This window comes from Sinocyclocheilus anshuiensis, unplaced genomic scaffold (assembly GCF_001515605.1).
Source record: "Sinocyclocheilus anshuiensis isolate Anshui unplaced genomic scaffold, SAMN03320099.WGS_v1.1 scaffold202, whole genome shotgun sequence".
Taxonomy (NCBI): domain Eukaryota; kingdom Metazoa; phylum Chordata; class Actinopteri; order Cypriniformes; family Cyprinidae; genus Sinocyclocheilus; species Sinocyclocheilus anshuiensis.
In genome coordinates, this window is record NW_015542342.1 from 123058 (window position 1) to 141453 (window position 18396).

At 41.6% G+C, this 18396-nt stretch overlaps 1 protein-coding gene across 2 annotated transcripts in view; it reads right to left on the reverse strand.

Annotated features, from left to right (window-relative positions):
- Positions 1–17: 17 nt before the first annotated feature.
- The window catches only part of LOC107691219 (retinoic acid-induced protein 1-like), a 53888-nt gene continuing 35509 nt past the window's right edge, over positions 18–18396 (reverse strand). The window contains exons 2-5 of one of the 2 annotated variants that reach the window (XM_016489719.1): positions 6345–12059; positions 5786–5879; positions 4875–4924; positions 18–556 (exon numbers count right to left, since the gene is read on the reverse strand). In XM_016489719.1, the coding sequence (XP_016345205.1) occupies positions 548–556; positions 4875–4924; positions 5786–5879; positions 6345–12059 (5868 nt within the window). In that variant the 3' untranslated portion in view covers positions 18–547. Of the gene's footprint in view, positions 557–4266; positions 4323–4874; positions 4925–5785; positions 5880–6344; positions 12060–18396 lie in introns of those variants that run through there. The other variant, XM_016489718.1, reaches the window with a different exon arrangement.

Consider the following 18396-nt stretch of genomic DNA (forward strand, 5'->3'; position numbering starts at 1 on the left):
CCCAGTTTTGTCTTCAAATGCACATGAAAATAAGCCTACAACTTGGAGTAGCAATGTATTAAAATAATGCATTTATATGTTCTTTTTCATGATAGCAGAATATTTAGACCTGTAAAGCACACCATGTACAATTTCATTTTTTTCTTCTTTGTAACATGTAAGTGTCCATTGAAATACATCCAGTGAGTGCATGTTGCATGACATCTTCAAATTTCAATTAAATTGCAAATGCGTCTGTGCCAGCCAGTGCTCGGGGCAGCCACCAGGTGTCTTCGACTGATAACATCCGCTCCAGAACACAGAAGAATGGCATATTCGGATTCATAACAAAAGTGTCTTTCCCTTTTTCAGCGTTTGGTCATGAAGGTTCTTGTGTTTGGGATGGATTCAGAGATGATCTGGTCTTGGGTCGGTATTGCTACAGTATCTTTGTGCTTCGACTGAAGCCCCAGGTTTTCTCGGTGTTTCGGGTGTCCACAGCGACTCGTGTCGCATGTCCTTGTTCTACTGCATAGGTGACATTCACCAGCCCTCATGCGCTGAGATATTACATTGCCTGAAAAACAGAGCCATTTGAAATGTGTAAGAGTGGAGAAATATTCTGGAGCTTTCTGAAATATTGCTGGGTCATATACATCTTCAAGCCAAACCCCCTCATATGTCTTAAAGGGATAGTTCACCCAAAAATGAAAATGTGATGTTTATCTGCTTACCCCCAGGGCATCCGAGATGTAGGTGACTTTGTTTCTTCAGTAGAACACAAACGAAGATGTTTAACTCAAACCGTTGCAGTCTGTCAGTCATATAATGGAAGTGGATGGGAATCACGGCTTTGAGAGTCAAAAAAAAACATAACATACACAAACATTTTCACGAAACGATCGGTCTGTGCAAGAAACTGAACAGTATTTATATAATTTTTTACCTCTGATCCACCGCGATGTTCAACTGTCCTGAGCGCGCTCACAGCATCCGGCGCGTGCCGTCAAATAAATACGGTCGGGCAAAAAAATTCCACGTTGTCTGATGATATATCAAAATCTGCACTGTGTAAATGAGTGATGTATACGCGCGACAGATCGCTTCCGCACATGCGTCTACTATCATAGATATGTATAGATGCCCTATTCGACCGCTCCAGATACGTTGACGCGTCCGCCTTACCTCTGATCCACCGCGATGTTCAACTGTCCTGAGCGCGCTCACAGCATCCGGCGCGTGCCGTCAAATAAATACGGTCGGGCAAAAAAATTCCACGTTGTCTGATGATATATCAAAATCTGCACTGTGTAAATGAGTGATGTATACGCGCGACAGATCGCTTCCGCACATGCGTCTACTATCATAGATATGTATAGATGCCCTATTCGACCGCTCCAGATACGTTGACGTGTCCGCCATTTTGGAACATATTGCAGCCCATAGAAGCAGTCACTAATGAGGCATCTACTTATATATATCTATGTGCCAGAGCACGTACACGCGTCACGCGCCGGATGTTGAACGCACTCAGGACAGTTGGACATCGCGGTGGATCAGAGGTAAAAAAATGATATAAATACTGTTCAGTTTCTTGCACAGACTGATCGTTTCGTGTGTTAAGACCTCAGTGTATCGTCACGCCGCAGGGTTTAATTTGGTTTTGTCGGTGTATGTTTTTTTGCCATGATTCCCATTCACTTCCATTATAAGACTGACAGACTGCAACGGTTTGAGTTAAAAATCTTCGTTTGTGTTCTACTGAAGAAACAAAGTCACCTACATCTTGGATGCCCTGGGGGTAAGCAGATAAACATCACATTTTCATTTTTGGGTGAACTATCCCTTTAATATATAGAATTCACAGTTTTTAAAGAGGGAAGTCATATTAGACTTGGCATACATCTATCACAATTAATTGAAGTGAACTTTAAATTATTTAGGTTACAAGGTGTTCATATTTCCAGACTCAAATGTAAATGTTGCAAACAATGCATTTTTTTCCCTTGGAAATATTGTTGTATTATTTTATCTTTTTAAAGCATTGTAAACTTATCCATCCGGTTAGTCTTTTGTAATATTTCTTTAACTAACAAAAGCCAGTTCCCATATGACATGATCCTCCAGGAAGTGACATCATTTTGGAGGGAGGGGAAACAACATCACAAGTAAGCAATGGATTAATGAATTCTTTGAAGATTTGTGGTATTAGTTGATTTGTCTCACTTTAAAAAAATTAAATTAAATGAAAGAAACATCTTCAACATTAGATTTAAAATGTCATAATTCTTTGTGAAAAGTTCATTACTCAGGTAAGCTACCATGGCTAATTATTTCTACCCTGTTCATTTTCTTGCCATAAAAATAAAGTGCTGATTTATTTACTTACATATACATTAAATTTTATTTTAAACAAGATATTAACCAAAAAAGTAGCAGATAATCAGTATGACAAAGACAAAAATGTGATGTACACAAATTAGCTGAAATCTCAATTTACACCATAGTTAACATATAATAATAATTACAAAAATATTTTAATATTATAACAATAATAACAATTATAATTATCAAAACATCTCTGCAATTATTATTGAGTTAATATTATTTTATTACTATTGACAGATATATACTATAAATAAAATATTAATATTATTACTTCTACTACTACTAGTACATATCTGCAATCTGTGCATGACACGTGTGTTATGTACGGTCACGGACACTACGTCCATGTTTTTATACAGTCTATGGTGAGCACAGAGGAGAAGAGGAAGATGAAGAGGAAGAAGGAGATTTCCTGGGAGACCTGGACGGGGGTGGTATCTCTTCCGCTCGCTTTCATTAAAGCGGCAAATTGGCATCCCAGAGACCCAAAGCCCTTAGATCCCCCTGCTGATGTGTTCTCTGCTTGTTCTGAACTTTCTCCTTTGCTTTGTTTGTCTGTCTCTTTCTCTCTCATTCCGTTCTCCTCTTCCTTTGTCATGGGAGGGTGAAAGAGGAAGGGAGGGGGAGAGCGGGGTGTTTTGATCTCCATCCAGGTTTTGTCTCACTGTCTCCAAGAGGAAGCTGTACTACTGCTGAATATCATTTCTCTTTCTCTCTTTCTGCCATGCCCATTTTCTCAGTCTTTCTTGTTCAGTCTATCCCTTTTCCTTTCTATCTCCCTGAGCTACCTCTGTTGTAGTTCACAGATTACTTGTAGGTGGCGTGTGGACCAGCAAAATGGAACAGTACAAGAATGAAGAGGCATGTGAATCTAAGCAAAGGTGAGCATTATGAATATTACTGCATAAAGGTTAGGTTAGGGATTTGAACACAACACTAACCCTAAGTATGAAAAGTGTGAAAAAATTCTCATGCCATACCTAGAGAGCTAAGTAACCATCTAACAACATCATAGCAACACTCAAAACACCTTTGCAACCACAACTGGCCCGCACCGTTTGCACAGGTTATCAACTACTAACAAGTAACTAGAAAATGTGCATAGTAACCAACTTTATGCCACAAGGGTTATCAAATGAGCTTAACTTGTGTTGAACCCATAGACTGTAAAAAAAGATGGATGACGCATCTCCTATTCCTTCCACTATAGAAAAGTGAAGCCAAAGCAAGGTGGAGCCGGGGTATCAAACTCCCGCCCAAACTCCCACAGACCCAATCAACCATAATGACATTCCCCGTTTTTATAGCATCAAATTACTAGCTAAAATCAAACTTATCACAAAAACGAACAATTGAACATATATCAGCGTGATAACAACAACCTTTAATGACCAAAACCATCTTTCAGAAAATTGTATTGGAAGTATAATTAATTTTTTTATTTTGACTCAAGTCCCATTCGTTTACATGGAGAGGGCGGGGTTTATGACCTGTACTGCAGCCAGCCACCAGGGGGCAATCAAAGAGCCCGCAGCTTCACTTTTCAGGATGTGTGAGGCACACCCGGTTGAACCTGGATTATTCCTTTAATTCTCATGCTGTTCCAAACCCCTAAGACTTTTTTCAGTAGAACACAGAAGAAAACTTTTTGAAGAATCTTCATGCAGCTCTTTGCCATACAACAAAAGTTCTATCAAGCTCCAAAAAGAACAAAAACTCCATAAAAGCACACAATATAATAAAATCTCATCTACAATGTCACCAAAATGGCACCTTGACAGACTGTCAAGCCTGGATTGACGTTATTGGGTCCCAGTTGTGTTGTCATGACTGTGAATACAATGCACAAATCATATGGACTTCTTTATGGTCTTTTGTCCTTTTTGGTACTTGACAGTTGGGATGAGCAGTCGTTGTGTGGAAAAGATCTGTGCAAAGATTCTTCAAAGATGTTCCTGTTGGATTCCAGTGAGTTTGAAATGACATGAAGGGTGAGTAAATAATGCAGAATGTTTAGGAATTTGAAAAATCAGTATGAGCTTGGATTTGAGCAATTAAGTTTTTGGATGGCTTTCCGCTTCAGGCAAGATCCAAGACCTTGAGTGAAAAATTTGGCCATTCCCCATCGAGTAATAATCATCATCAGGCAGCACTTCTAAATGTATTCTTTTTTTCTGCTCTTTAAAGTTTGTGGCTCCTAAAGGGGAGCAAGGAGAATGAGGGAGAGCCTAGAATGTTTAATTAACGTCCCTTCACTAACTTCTCCTGTCAGTGGAGAGCTGCCCAGTCAATAGCAGACAGATAAGGGTGAGATATGCTCAGGGCTCATCTGTTGCCCTGAGAGATGGTGCTGATGAGAAACTGTGCTCTGCTGTATAGTTTCACTCCTCGCTGTTGTTAGGGAGGTGGTAGAATGTTACAAGGACACTGAAGTTCATGGTATAATGGGGGTGTCTTTTAGATCAGAGATATCCTTTGCTGTGTGTGAAACCAATTCACCTGCTTACCTTGTGTTTCGGACACCTAATAGAGAAGGTCTCGTCTTGAAATGTGCAACCTGGAAAAAGATACAGAGGAAAGAAAGGCAGAAATTAGAAAATGCCATTGGAAATGCTAAGCAAGGCCAGTTGGCCCTCATTTCTGACGTAATCCATATCCAGTGATGTAACCACCACTTTCTATGATGGCCATTTCTGATGGCGGAGAGCAATGCATGATGGAGGGAAACTAGTCTCAGCCTTGGATGACACGCCATGGAAGCAAGGCCAGTTGGCACTCATTTCTGACGTAATCCATATCCAGTGATGTAACCACCACTTTCTATGATGGCAATTTCTGATGGCGGAGAGCAATGCATGATGGAGGGAAACTAGTCTCAGCCTTGGATGACACGCCATGGAGCATTCATGAACCATCTGGTGCATATTGTCCAGAACTGACGATATCTGCCAGTTCCATTTCTATGCAACTTCTGGGATTTGGAGTACACGGGTTTTTATCAGTCAAACCAGTTCCCAGGAAGCTACAGTAAGAGCTTCCAAGGAACAGCAAGTCACATGAATTACAGTAGGTAAACTAGATATTGTCATGTATGTCAATAAGGTTAATTAAGTGAAGCAACTCATAGAAAAATTATTCTGGTAGAACCAGTGTCAAATTTACCTATAGCTAAACATCACATAAAAGCCATAAAAGTGTGGTTGGTTGTTTTTACCTGTTAGTCAGAACCTTCTGCTCTGGTCTTTCAGTAAGTTAATGGTTGAAAGTATGGTTTGTGAGTCTAGGAGGAATCTAGTAATTATATATGCTTGCATACCCTGCTTAGTTCCTAAACAGAGCTTCATGGATGGAGTCATTAGATGGACAGTAAATATTGTACACAAACACACAGCACACTTCTAAGTGCCAGAACTCTTACCCATCTCTTTGGCGCAGACATAATGGTACCTCTGAGTACAGCTCTTCCAGCTGCAGCAGATGGAAGCTCCTTCACCTTGGCACCTGGAGCATTTCTGTGATGAGATAGAAAGCCTGAGGAGCTTCTCTCTAAAATATCGACTCTTTTCCTGACAGCCCCCTGATCCACCACCAGTTGCAAATAATACAGGATAACTAATGTAATTCCAGACCCATTAGAGTTAATGTATATTATTATTATTATTATTGGGTTATTTTTTAAATATAGAAATCAATAATAATGATCTCAACCTCATCTCAGAAATAGTTATTTTGATTTTTAATCTAATTAGGTGTAAAATGTGTTTTGTCAGTGTTTAGAAAGAGCTCACACATGATATTACAGTTGGCTTGCTTTCATTTGAGTCAAACACATGGCATTGTGGGATACAGTGTGGTGTATATTGCTATTTCCGAGTATGCTATTCCAAACATCAAAACATGTTTTGAAATCTGCTCTGTACAGGAAGTTATCAGTACAGGAAGTTATTAAGTGTATTTAATATAAATGAAACACTTACTGCATGTGCAGCTTTCTGAACAGCCTCCTTCAGCCCAAAGAGTTTGCCTCCTACCAGGATTATGCCTGTGGTCCAGACAGCACAAGCTTCATGAGCCCAGTGCTCTTTCCCCTCAGCCTCCATCTGCAATTTCTGCAGAGCCGTTCCACTACCCTCCTCACCAGCAGTGGGAGAAGTTCCACTAAGTCTTCTCTGCAGCAGCAGCAGTCTTTTGAACCTCATCCGCAAAGTGGGGCGGGTTCTTAACTGTTCCCTAATTGCCCTTTTCCCCCGCCTGGGATGCCCACTGTGTCCTTCACTTGCCCCTTCCTGATAGGCATCCTTCTCACAGGCACTCTGTGAGTTCATTTGTTCAATGAAGCAGCTGACCTCTGTCTCATTTGCACAGTTGCTGTTTTGCCTGAAATCATTCCTGTGTGTTGATGACAGTATTTTTCGTGGTATGCAGTCCTCAGGATAATAGGGGCCGCACAAGTCCCCAAGCTCTCTGTAATTTGCTGGCTTTACACATAGGCAGCACGCTAGACACCTGTCAATTAGGCTTTTGTTAACTAAGGGCCCCTGTAGCATTACCGAGGAGTTTGCCTTGGTAACTGTGACTACATTTTTCATTTTAGCTGCACTCTTTTTTCTTGCCTGGCTGAGCATCTGCTCTTCCTTAGGCCTGTTGACGATGGTACAAAGAGATGCTAGCGCCAAAGAACTGTCAATGTGTACATACGGTCTAAAAGAACATTTTCCGTTATCCATTGCTGGATGCAAGTCTGATAATGTTCCTTTCACTGTTGGGCGGAGATCATTGCTGCATTTTGTCTTTATGTTAGGTTTCTTCACTACAACTTTGAGGACATTCATAACCTTTTTTTTTGGCCCAGGCTTTTTTTTCTCCTTTACTTTGTCATCTTCTGTTTGACTTGAGAGTTCCTCCTGTTTGTTTTTGAGTGATGGCCGCCTGCCTCGTTTTGGTTTTATTAGTGGTGAGCATAATTCTGTTGGTGGCTCCTCATACTGTGTCTGTTCACCTGTTTCTGGTAAAGAGAAGGATTGAGGAGGCTCCATGATGGGGTTGCTTTCTGGTGGTTCAATGCCTTTTCTTCTCCTCTTTCGTTGCTTCAGATGCATCTCATGGTTGTTTTTAATGGCTCTCTGTTTGGCTAGCCTTGGTGTGTTGATAACGAGGCTCCCAGCCTCCAGGGCTACATCTGGTGCATCACTGCTCTCTACAGTGGCCCACTTTCTCCTCTTTTTCCTTGGAGTTTGAATTCCTGTATTTTGGGTCTCTTGTGTACTTATTGTACTCTCGCCTGCCTCGTGAGTCACCTCAGGGGCATTCATTGTCTCTTTCTGCTCTGATACCTGTGGCAAAGGTTTTAATGTTGATTCTTCTGGTACAATATCTGGTTGGATATTTACAGGTTGCTTTTTGGACCCCGGAGATGTGATTTTCTGAACCATTGCCTCATATTTAAGTCCCCTGCCTTTCCGAGGAGGCAAATATTTGGTTTTAGTGGGACACTGAGGAGGAACAGAAGGCATGTCACTTATGTCATCAGTGGGAGGGTTATCAGTGGTCAAAGTGATCCTTACAGATTTTGCTTGCAAATGTTGTCCTCTCTTTCGCTTTCCCTTTGCAGTACAGACTCCTGTGACTGTATCTGATGGAGGCTCCTGTGTCTTCACTTCACTTTCTTTCACACCTTTCTTTCTCTTTTTGCTTTCTGAGGATGGTAAACTGGATTTTCTTTTGATACAAACCACCTCTTCATTTTGTTGTTGAAGTGAGTCTGTAGAAACGTCCTTCTGCTTAGGTAATTCAAGATTTGAAGATTCGGTCTTACATGACTGATCCACGGTAACATCCTGTATTTGTGAGTGTATGAACATTGCTGAAGGTGTCTCAGCTGATTTATCATTCTCTTGCTCTTTAACTTCAGTCAGCTTTTCTCTTGTTTGTTTCCGTGATCTCAGCACCATGGACTTTTGGTCTCTTGCTAAGGACTTCACACAGCTGCTGTCTAGAGTAGATTCCAAAGTGGAACCCACAGTTTCATCCTTAGTGGTGTCCACAACACCAACAAGTGTGTCCAAAGTTAATGCTGTGGTCACATCTTTCAAAATAAGTTCATGTGTACAGTGTGTGTCTTTGGTATGGTCTTTTGTAATCTGAACATTTTCATCTTGTTTTATTGATTTGATCTTAGAGGTGATTCCTCTTGGTCGGCCTTTAGGTACTGACCCCTCAATTGGCTTTGACTCTGTGGTGGTTTGACTTGGCTTTGGAAAAGGTATTTCTCTTGCCAAAGCTGCAGGATTTGAGCCTAGTTTAGAAACAGATTTAGGACCAGGTTTAGGACCTGGCTTTAAAGCAGGTTTTGGACCAGGCTTTGCATTTTCTGTGGGTCCTGTGCATTTTAAACTTGTTTTGGGGCCAGGTTTTACACTGGGCATAACTTCAGGTTTAGGTTCTGGTTTTGGACCAGGTTTTGAAATTGATTTTGGACTAGGCTTTGGTCCAGGTTTTAGATTTGATTTTGGACCAGGCTTTGGACCTGGTTTTGGACCTGGCTTCACACCTGGTTTTGAACCTGATTTTGGACCAGGCTTTGGACCTGGTTTCTTTCTCTCTTGAGGGCAGACTTTTGGGCTACTTTGTGAACCATAGGAGCGAGTGCACATCCGTGATGGTAAACTCTCTGTCACAAGTTTTGGTGTTTGACTGCTAATATCCTGGTGGGCAGTTTCCAACTGATCAAGAAGAAGGGTGCTTTTGCTGGAGGGCATACTGGGATTTTTGGCAGAAGGTGGAGCACTGTCTCCTTCTACACTTAGCTGCCTTCTGATTCCCACACTTGAATGCATTAGTCTTCTCCTTCCCCGTGCATGTTTCTTACCGAACATTCTTGTATGTGCAGATGGGGCCATAGGCTCTGGTTTGGCTGAGGGAGTCACTGCACTGGGACAGCTTATACCCAGTTCCATATCCTCATCCCCTTTCTTGGGAGAGGGTGGGGTGTCAGCCCAAGATGGTGCAGAGTGCATTATTGACTTGCCCGGCAACTGAGGAGAGTCAGGCTCCAGTACCTTTGCATCACTACGATCGATGTGATGATCCCTAGCCTGAGCCAAAGGTGTTGTTTTCTCATTGAGAGCTGAGAAGCCAATCTTGGCAGTGTGAGGCTGAGGTGCAATGTCACATATGGCTGACCTCCTTTCGTTGCTTCTGTGTTGTGTGTCCTGGGCAAAGCTTTCTGCAGTTTCTGTGTTGACTTGTGGCATGTTTCCCATCTCCTCAAATGTACTGCAGACTTCTGCAAAGGACTCTTGTGGTCTTGCTCTATTATTAATGACCTCCTCTGAGGTTGTCAGACTCTCCTTTTCATGTCTCACCTCAGTGGAATTATGGGAGAGGACAGACGGCTGCTCCTCAAGGGTGTCCACTGGTCCCTCAGTGCATGTGAGGCTCTCAATGGAATTCCCAATCTTTGAATTTTCTTCTTTCTCCGGCAAATACAGATCAGTGCCTGAATTGCTGGGTGATGTTTTCACAAGCATTTCAGCATTAGTCTGTGGCTCTGATTTGAAATTTTCTGACTTTATTTCTGTGCCTTCATTACATTTGTGATTAAGTTCAGAAAAACAGTCCATCTCCGCTGAGTTTCCTTTTTCTGAATCAAATTTGTTTTGCAGTCCTTGGTAGATATTTTCTTCTGTTTCATATGAATAACCTTCCTCTAATACTGCTTTATTTATTCTATGAAAAAGAGAAGCACTTTTCTCATCCTCCAGCCACTTCTCTTGCTTTCCTGCAACCTCTCCTTTGCACTCATGCACTGCAGACAGCTTTCTTTGTCCAGTTTCCTCCTCATCAGTCATCCTCTCAGTCCATGCTGACTCCTCAAAGTTCTCCTTTAGAGTGCTCTCTGAACTCTTTATGTCTGGTGGTGAATTACTCTCTTGTTTCATAGGACTTGGAGCTGTTACACTGATAGGAGACCTCTCATCTCTAATGCAACGGAGAGAGCTGTTGGGCTCTTCTCCAGTCAATACTCTCTGTACTCTTGGGTCACAGTTGAGATTATCCTCAGACGCTACACTCTGGAGACTTCGAACTGAGTCACCTGACCTAACGGATACATCGTCAGCCGAGTTTAAGGAGCAAGTAGACACCGTGTCAAGGCTGAAATGTGAGTGTGTCTGGGTTTGTGCTTGACCCTTTTCCTGCCCAAAATAGTAGTAGCTTCTGTCCATCTGGTCCTCAGTGCTGTTAGAGTATCCTCCCTCCTGCAGTTCTGCTGTCATGGCTCCCGGAAATGGAGCACCATGTTGGTTATCAGGACAAGATGACTCCTCCATACCCTTTAACTGACCTCTGAAGTCTTCTACCTTTTTTGGATGATTTCGCTTGCTGGTCTTTTTGTTAGCCATAAGGGCCTCAGACAGCAGCAGATGCTGGACATTGTTGGAGATGTTTTCAACCTGAGACGTCAGGGCATTGAGGCTCCACAAACTGGGGTTGGACAAGAGCTTTTCCGAAAATCGTTCTTTCATGGAGCCAGAATAGCTCTGGGACTGGTGGTTCACACTGGGTGATGAATGAGTATGAGGGGGCATCAGCATATTTTGGTCTTGCAAACCTGTGGATGATGAAGCCCCAGGGTTGATGGGAGGTTGGCCATACTGGAATGAATCGGGGTTTGGCATTAAGGGGGATGGTGTGGAATTGTATGAGGGAGATCTTCCCACAGACCTTGCAGGTGAATGACTAGAACTAGGACTGCAGGTCTGGTAGTATTGTTCTGGTGACCTTACAGAAATATCTGTTATGCAGTAGTTTTGTTGGGGCTGATTGTAGTGCTGGAATTTCTGAAGGTTCTCTTGTGTACCAGACATTCCTTGCAGGGAACCCTGATCAAATCCTGATCTTGATGGAGTTTGCTGATAACCATAATTATTCTGAGGTCTGTATCCACTCTGCTTTAGACTGTTGTGATTGCTGAGTTGTCTTCCATACTGGACATTAGGTGGTATACCATAGCCTTTGTAGCCATGTGGCATTGTATTACATTTCTCCATATAAGATGACGAAGATGAAGATGGGGGTTGTGAGTGCTGAGGGAAATGAAGGTGACCCTGTGGATACATTAAAGGAGATGGTGCTGGATTGGGTGGGAGGCCCTGTTGATGGGGACTTGTATAGATTGGGGCAGAGGACTGCGAAGGTAGATGGCACTGACTTTGAGAGATGGCTAGCATGTTCTGCTCTAGATACTGCGATGACCCACTGACCCCAGACTCCAGCCGTCCCATGTCCTGCTCAAATTGGGTCATCTGAGGTGACTCATCCCATTTTTGCTGCAAGTGACCTTCACTCATGTACTGGGCTGTGTATCCAGTGCCCATGTGATTGCTGTAGCCAGCCTGCAGATGCTGGTTTGGAGTTTTGGCTCCTCTATAAGTTTTTTTAGTCTGAGTACCACTGGTGCTGGTGTAGATGGGATAGGTCTGCTGTCCATAACAATCTTTAGAACCCACTCCCTCTGTTGACATCCCTGCAGCAGCTAAAGAGTGTGGCTCGTAGCCCTGTCTGGACTGGCTGTGATGATGTCTATAACTCTCAAGGCGCGATAATTCTTGGGTTTCCTGCTGGTAGCAGTGCTGGTTGCCATGGAAACCACTTCGCTCTCTGAAGGACTGCATGACTCCAGCTACGGGGCTCTTTGGAAAGAGAGAGAGAAAAAAATAGAAAGAGAGAGTATGTGCTTAGTGGCTTCATTTTCTTATCAGTGATTATTCTCTAATTCAGTTAATTTGAATTCATTGCTGTATTTGCCCTAAAACAAGTCATATTAGAATATACACATATTCGGTCATTCATAAAATCAAATCATATATCTCTCAATGAGACTATAAAATGTTACTCTCCCTTACTGCAGCTGCAATCAATCATTGTTGTATTTTATTTAATCTAGGAATTTGAGCCTATCTGTTCTGCATTTTGATGGTATCATCTTCTGTGGTAAATACCTATGATAGGTGCAGTTATATTATTATCATTATTATTATTAATTTTCTTAAACACAAGTCTTAAAAAGATGTGTTCACGAGGACCATGGATACAAACAAACAAAGCATTTTATTATTGGTTAATGAAGTGTTATATTAAAATAAAACCAGCATTATATTCAATATCGTGCATGTGCAATAAGAGGATTCTATTATTAGTGTTACTTTGTTTTCGATCTGCGCTATTTGCATATTTCTTGCTCAGTAATTTGATACAGTTGATAATGCGATTTTCTGGTAATATTCTTTTCTCTCAACAGTGAGTTTGAAGTAGCAAGTGTGTGTTTTGTAGGCATAGATGGAGGCTGTTCTATTTCTCCACTCCAGTGCTGTAGGCCTGTCGAGGGATGGCCGCCCAGTCCCATCAGACACACACATTATTCATCTCACTAGTGCACTATCTGAAGCCATCAGGCCCAAGAGCAACATGCTCCCCTCTTAGTAGCCTCCCAAGAGGCCCCACCATCCACCACTGCTTCAGTTGTGCTTGTTTGCTGCTCTGCTTGTTTACACAGTGACCCAAATAGGACCACTCGGGATCTATGCTTTAAGCCATTAAAAATGCATACAGTATGTGGCGGAATGTACAAGCTGGCCAGAATGTGCAAGTGACATGATTGATCCTGCTTTCCCTTCCACATATTATTGCAACTGCACAATGTGGTGTATTAATATGTTTAAGTTAAACATTAAATTTGTTCCCATACAGATTTTTTGTGGAATCATTGGCATTCAGATCATCTTGTTTGAACATACTTCATGACATCCACTGCAGCTGATTAAAGACTTGTGTGTTTTCTAGGTCTGCTGAGAGGGCAGAATTTGTCTCCTGGGGTGCCCAATAATGACAAAGATACTCTTACTGTAGAACTAATCATGACTGTACCAGCATGGACTGGCCCATATCCAAAATGAGTCGAAATCTATGGCTATATTTCTCAGACTTAGTTTCTGTAGTGCTACAAAGTAGGTGTGAATTGATGCCAACTTTAATAAAGATACATAGGTAAAAACTCTATTCCTTTTTCTTGATTTGTAGGTGCTGTTTGCAGTATTTCTTCTTCATGTTGTATTTTTGAGGCTTGTTGATGCAGAAACAGAGACTGTGGAGGAATATGTTTAAGCCAGCTGTGAGCTCAATGAGCTTCTACGTACTTTGAGGCAGAATTCCCCATGAGACCTTTCACTACAAAATGCAATCATTCATTAACAGTAGAGTGACTGCATGTATAAACAGAGTATGCTCTGTAATATGTGCATGTGTGTTTATCTCAACCTTTCCTTGATTACATCAACTCTGGAGGCAGGTTTCACTCTAACTCTCAGATTGAGTGTTGGGCAATCATGTCTCAATTATGTATTTCCTATGGTTTATGTAGGGGATGTGCAAAGGTCTCTTAAAAATATCTAAAATACATACAAATGCTCACAGTCTAAGTGAGACATATAAGGGCTTATTTTGAGTCTTTTATGAATAAGGCAATGTAAGTGACAAATGTTTGAGAGAAATATCATTTATGAATGTAATTTATTATTCAGTACTGAAAAGTATTTTTTTTTTAAGTTCCATTCTATTAACAATACATTTCCCTAAACAATTGTTTATGTCCACTACAGTCACTTATGATGTTCTATTTGATTTGGAGGCTGCCTATGAAGGCTTCATATAGTTTTGAGCACAGTCAAGCAGTGGTGGATTTAGGCATGGGTGACATGGGCAACTGCCCAGGGTGGCATCTTGACAGGGGGTGGCACTGGGCACCCACGGGAGAAAGAAAAATGCACGAAAGCACAATCCTAGTTTTACTGCTCATTTGCATATCAGGTCAATGATATCATGTCGCTGTGTGGGTCAGTTAATCTGGTTGGGACACTCGGAGAAATACCAGGGGCCTAAAATGAAGAGGGGAAACGTGAAACAAATAAAGGTATGTATGCAGCTATCACTCATCTCGTTATGAGTATAATATTATGCATATAATAAAATATCACTTACCTTTTGCTATGTTGCTTGCTATGCTATTACACATATGTAATCTTTTAAACAAATGTAATATCTCTCATTAATGTTTTTACTGTGCACTTGGGCAGTTTTGGAGGGATTTATGGTATTTTTTTATTTGCCTCAATTTGTGATAATTAAAAAGAACAGCATTTTTAAAAAAAAGTCACTTTAAAGAAGATCTACGTTTCTCAAACTAGATGAAATGAGTAAAACGTGTGCCATGGTTTAGTGAAAGATTGCTGCCATCTATTGGAAAAAAAAACGTTGAATTGATGAATTTAAGTTATTTTAAAATAACATGAATGCCACTAGATGGAAGCAGAGGATTACTCAATGCCTCGTATATCATTCCAAAGTTTTTCATTTAGATTTATATTTAGACATTATCAAGTCATTATTAAAACATCAATTTACCACTTCAGCATTTTTTTGTATAATTTTTTATTTATTTATTTTATTTATGTAAAGGTGTCATTCCATTTGTTGTGTATGTTCTGCATTGTAGTTTTTTTAAATTTTTTTTTTCAAATTATGTAAGGGGTGGCAGAAGGGGTGGTTCGCCCAGTGCGCCATACAAGCTAGAAGCACCACTGCAGTCAAGATCTATATTAATACAAATTCCCTGGTTTAGAAAAACAGTGAAGGAATACTCTCACACTGATGGATCTGAGAAATAATAAACCAATAAACCAGCTCTCTGGCATTTTCTGAATCCTTCATAAAACAGCTTAGTTATGAGACTGAGGGGCACAAGGCGCAAGAAAGACAATCTGCACATAAGGAGCTTTCAACCAAAGCAAACACTGAGTCAGGAAAGAAGATGCCAAGGAAGAAGGAAAGGAGGTGGGAGTAAAGGTCAGGGTAGGGGGTCGATTCAATTTCAGTGCAGTCCGTTAAGGACATGAACTGAATTTGAGGACCAGATTTAATCTGCTTCCTGCAAGAACTGCACACACATACACAAGTTAGATGCATTAATTTAGTAAAAGCGTACTTTACAACCTGAATCCAAAGGCAAATATGTTCAAAGGACAATTGGGGGGGTAAAAAATATTATATAAGAATGTCGATTTTCCAGAGATGACTCATATGGCTTTGAATGGTTCACAGTGGACTGAAAGATGCTAATCAGATCGGAGGCTTTCAACTGGACTGTCTGTCTTGGCCAGGCATGAGGCCTATCTCTCGGAGATGTCATTTTGATTGACATCACTGCGGCTTTTTACTGAACTTTGAAAGAACAGAACCATACAGAGAAACAGCATTCTCTGGAAAATAAAGGGTGAAAGGCATTGTCCGCAACAGACACCTGGAATGTCTGGAACATTCTGTTCTTCTTCACAGTATTTCAAGTGTTTACAATTTACCTATTACAAGACAAAAGGAGAGGTCAATAAAGGGTACACTATTATAGCTTTTAATTACAAATGAATCAGCTTCATGACTTCTCCAATTTAGTTAAAATGTCCCATGTACAATTTTCAATAATTTATCTTTGCAGTAAGCCCGTTTCCACCAATGAAGAAAAAGAAAAAGGTAATTGCGAGTTTTTATCTCACAATTTTGACTTTTTTTTCTCACAATTGCGAGATGCAAACTAATTTTGACAAATTTTCTCAGAATTGCATGATATAAACTCGCAATTGCGAGTTATAAATTCAGAATTGCATGATATAAACTCGCAATTGCGTGCTATTCAAAGAAAAAAGTCACAATTGCGAGATATAAACACAATTCTGAGAAACTTTATTTCTCAGAATTATGACTTTATTTCTCAGAATTGCTTGTTTAAATCTCACAATTCTGAGAAAAAAAAGTCAGAATTGCGAGATAAAAAGTCGTAATTACCTTTTTTATTTTTATTCAGTGGCGGAAACGGGCTTCCATATATTTGTATTCCATTACTGTTGTTGTTCAGCATGACGACACTTCACACAAATCACAAATCAGTTTTAAATTGTACTTACACATTTTTAAAAGAGTTTACTACCCTATTTGTGTCAGTAGTCATTGAAAAAATACATGACTGCTTATAGATCTTATGTGATAAATGGATTACGTAAGATCTTCTCAGATGTGGCGATGTTCCACATAATTGCCTTTTTACTTACAACCTCATCATTCAAAAATATCAACAATGTGATAATGACTGCATCTGACTGCGGAAGCAGGCGATACTTTTGAATGCCTTGCGCAGAAGACACAAATCCTCCAATTAGCTTAGAATTGCACTCAACGCTTTTTCCCCCAGAATACATTGAGTTATTTTGCTGCTTCCTCTATTAGGAGGCTGCAAAGCTTGCCCGTCAAATGCTGAAACCTGCCACCGTTGGCATGGCGATGCTAAGGGGAGCGAAAAAGCAAACCTGCCCTCGGTGCCTGGTGCCCATTTCATCTGTGCCAGCGGTGCCCAAGGCATCACACCTCAGGGGTCTGAAATAAGAGCTGTTTAGAGGGGGTGCGGGGTATGGCATGATGAGAGTCCTCTTCCTGTAAACGATTTTTGTCTGTGCATTAGAGTATGTGATACTAAGCGAAAGACGTGTGGTGTGAGTGTTTGTGTGCACAGGTAAATCAGGTCTAAAGCTCCTCTCCGAGAGCCCTAATACCTGAATAAAACCTCAATGAGATTGAACTGCATGTTTGCACCAGCACGATAGGCTTTAAGCTGCTTTGTGGCGGACTAAACATAAAGCCAACTGCTGATGGCACACAACATCTCTCAATTCTGAGATGCAGAGAACGACAGCTACCGTGGCAACAAGAAACAAGCCTGTACGTGCGCATATAACCAGGCACATAGTATCTGGGGAATTGCGACTCTACATTTAAAAGAAAGAGCTGCTATAAATTGGGGCGCGAGGCTGATTGATATTCTTCAGCAGGTCTGCGTGTGCAGGAGAGGTCATTAGCCGAGTAAAGGGGTGAGGTGCAGCAGATGTACAGAGAGAGAGGTTTTGCGGCAGGTGAGACCGCTGCGCTCTAGTCTTCCAGTGCTGCGCTCCAGTGAAGCAGCGCTCTGCTTTGATCTCACCCTCTCTCTGCTGCAGCGCTCCACTGTGGCCACGCTCTCCACACCCCCAGCCCGCACTCACGCTCGCTGCGTTTTGTTCTCCCAGCGCATTTTCTGTCCCGAAGATCGCTTACATCGATCTTTCAGACGGAATGAGAAGTCTCAAATGGTGGCGTGCTGAGGGATTATTTTCTTTGAGACAGACTTCATCAATAATGCTGGTACAAAGGCACAATGACATTACTGGCCTGAAATGCTATATGCCTTGCTGCGCTCAATAAGGGCACAGTCATTTATTTCTCCCTGTGAGGCACGCCACTTTGCGCTCGCTCCTTTTCTGTGCCACTTCAGCTTGACTAATTGATGATGTGAAGCGGTCGCAGTGTCACTCACGCTACTGATATCTCTCTCTCTTTCACACATCTTTTCTTTCTGTCTCATATCTCTGCACCGCACCCCTGCTCTGTCCTATTTTGGCTCCTCCTTAACTACAGATTAACCTTTCTACCCTGAAGCGGGGGACACGCTGGCAGTGACCTTGAGACGAAGCCGTGTGTTGTTGCATTCAGGAGCTGCAGAGCAGTGACAGACAAAGACGAGGCTCAAAACCAAACCAGCTGCCTACCTAGACAGTGTTTCTGGGCATCACGTGTTTCGGTACTTAGTGTTTCCTTAGTGGTTCTTAAAAATACTGTCTAGTAGGCTTTGATGCCCCAATATTCTGCATAATATCCAAACATGCTGTCTACGCAGACAACTCACTACCTCAACTGACTGGGAGTGCAAATGTCATGACAAAAAACACTGTTATGGTAAAGAGCTTTCTGTGTCTATGATGCCCCAAAATGCTGCATTTACATATGGTCCCCAAACACGCTGTCTAGTGGCGCTTTTCCACTGCATGATACGGCACGGTACGGCTCAGTACGGTTCACTTTTGGGGGGTTTTCACCTGGGTACAGTACCTGGTA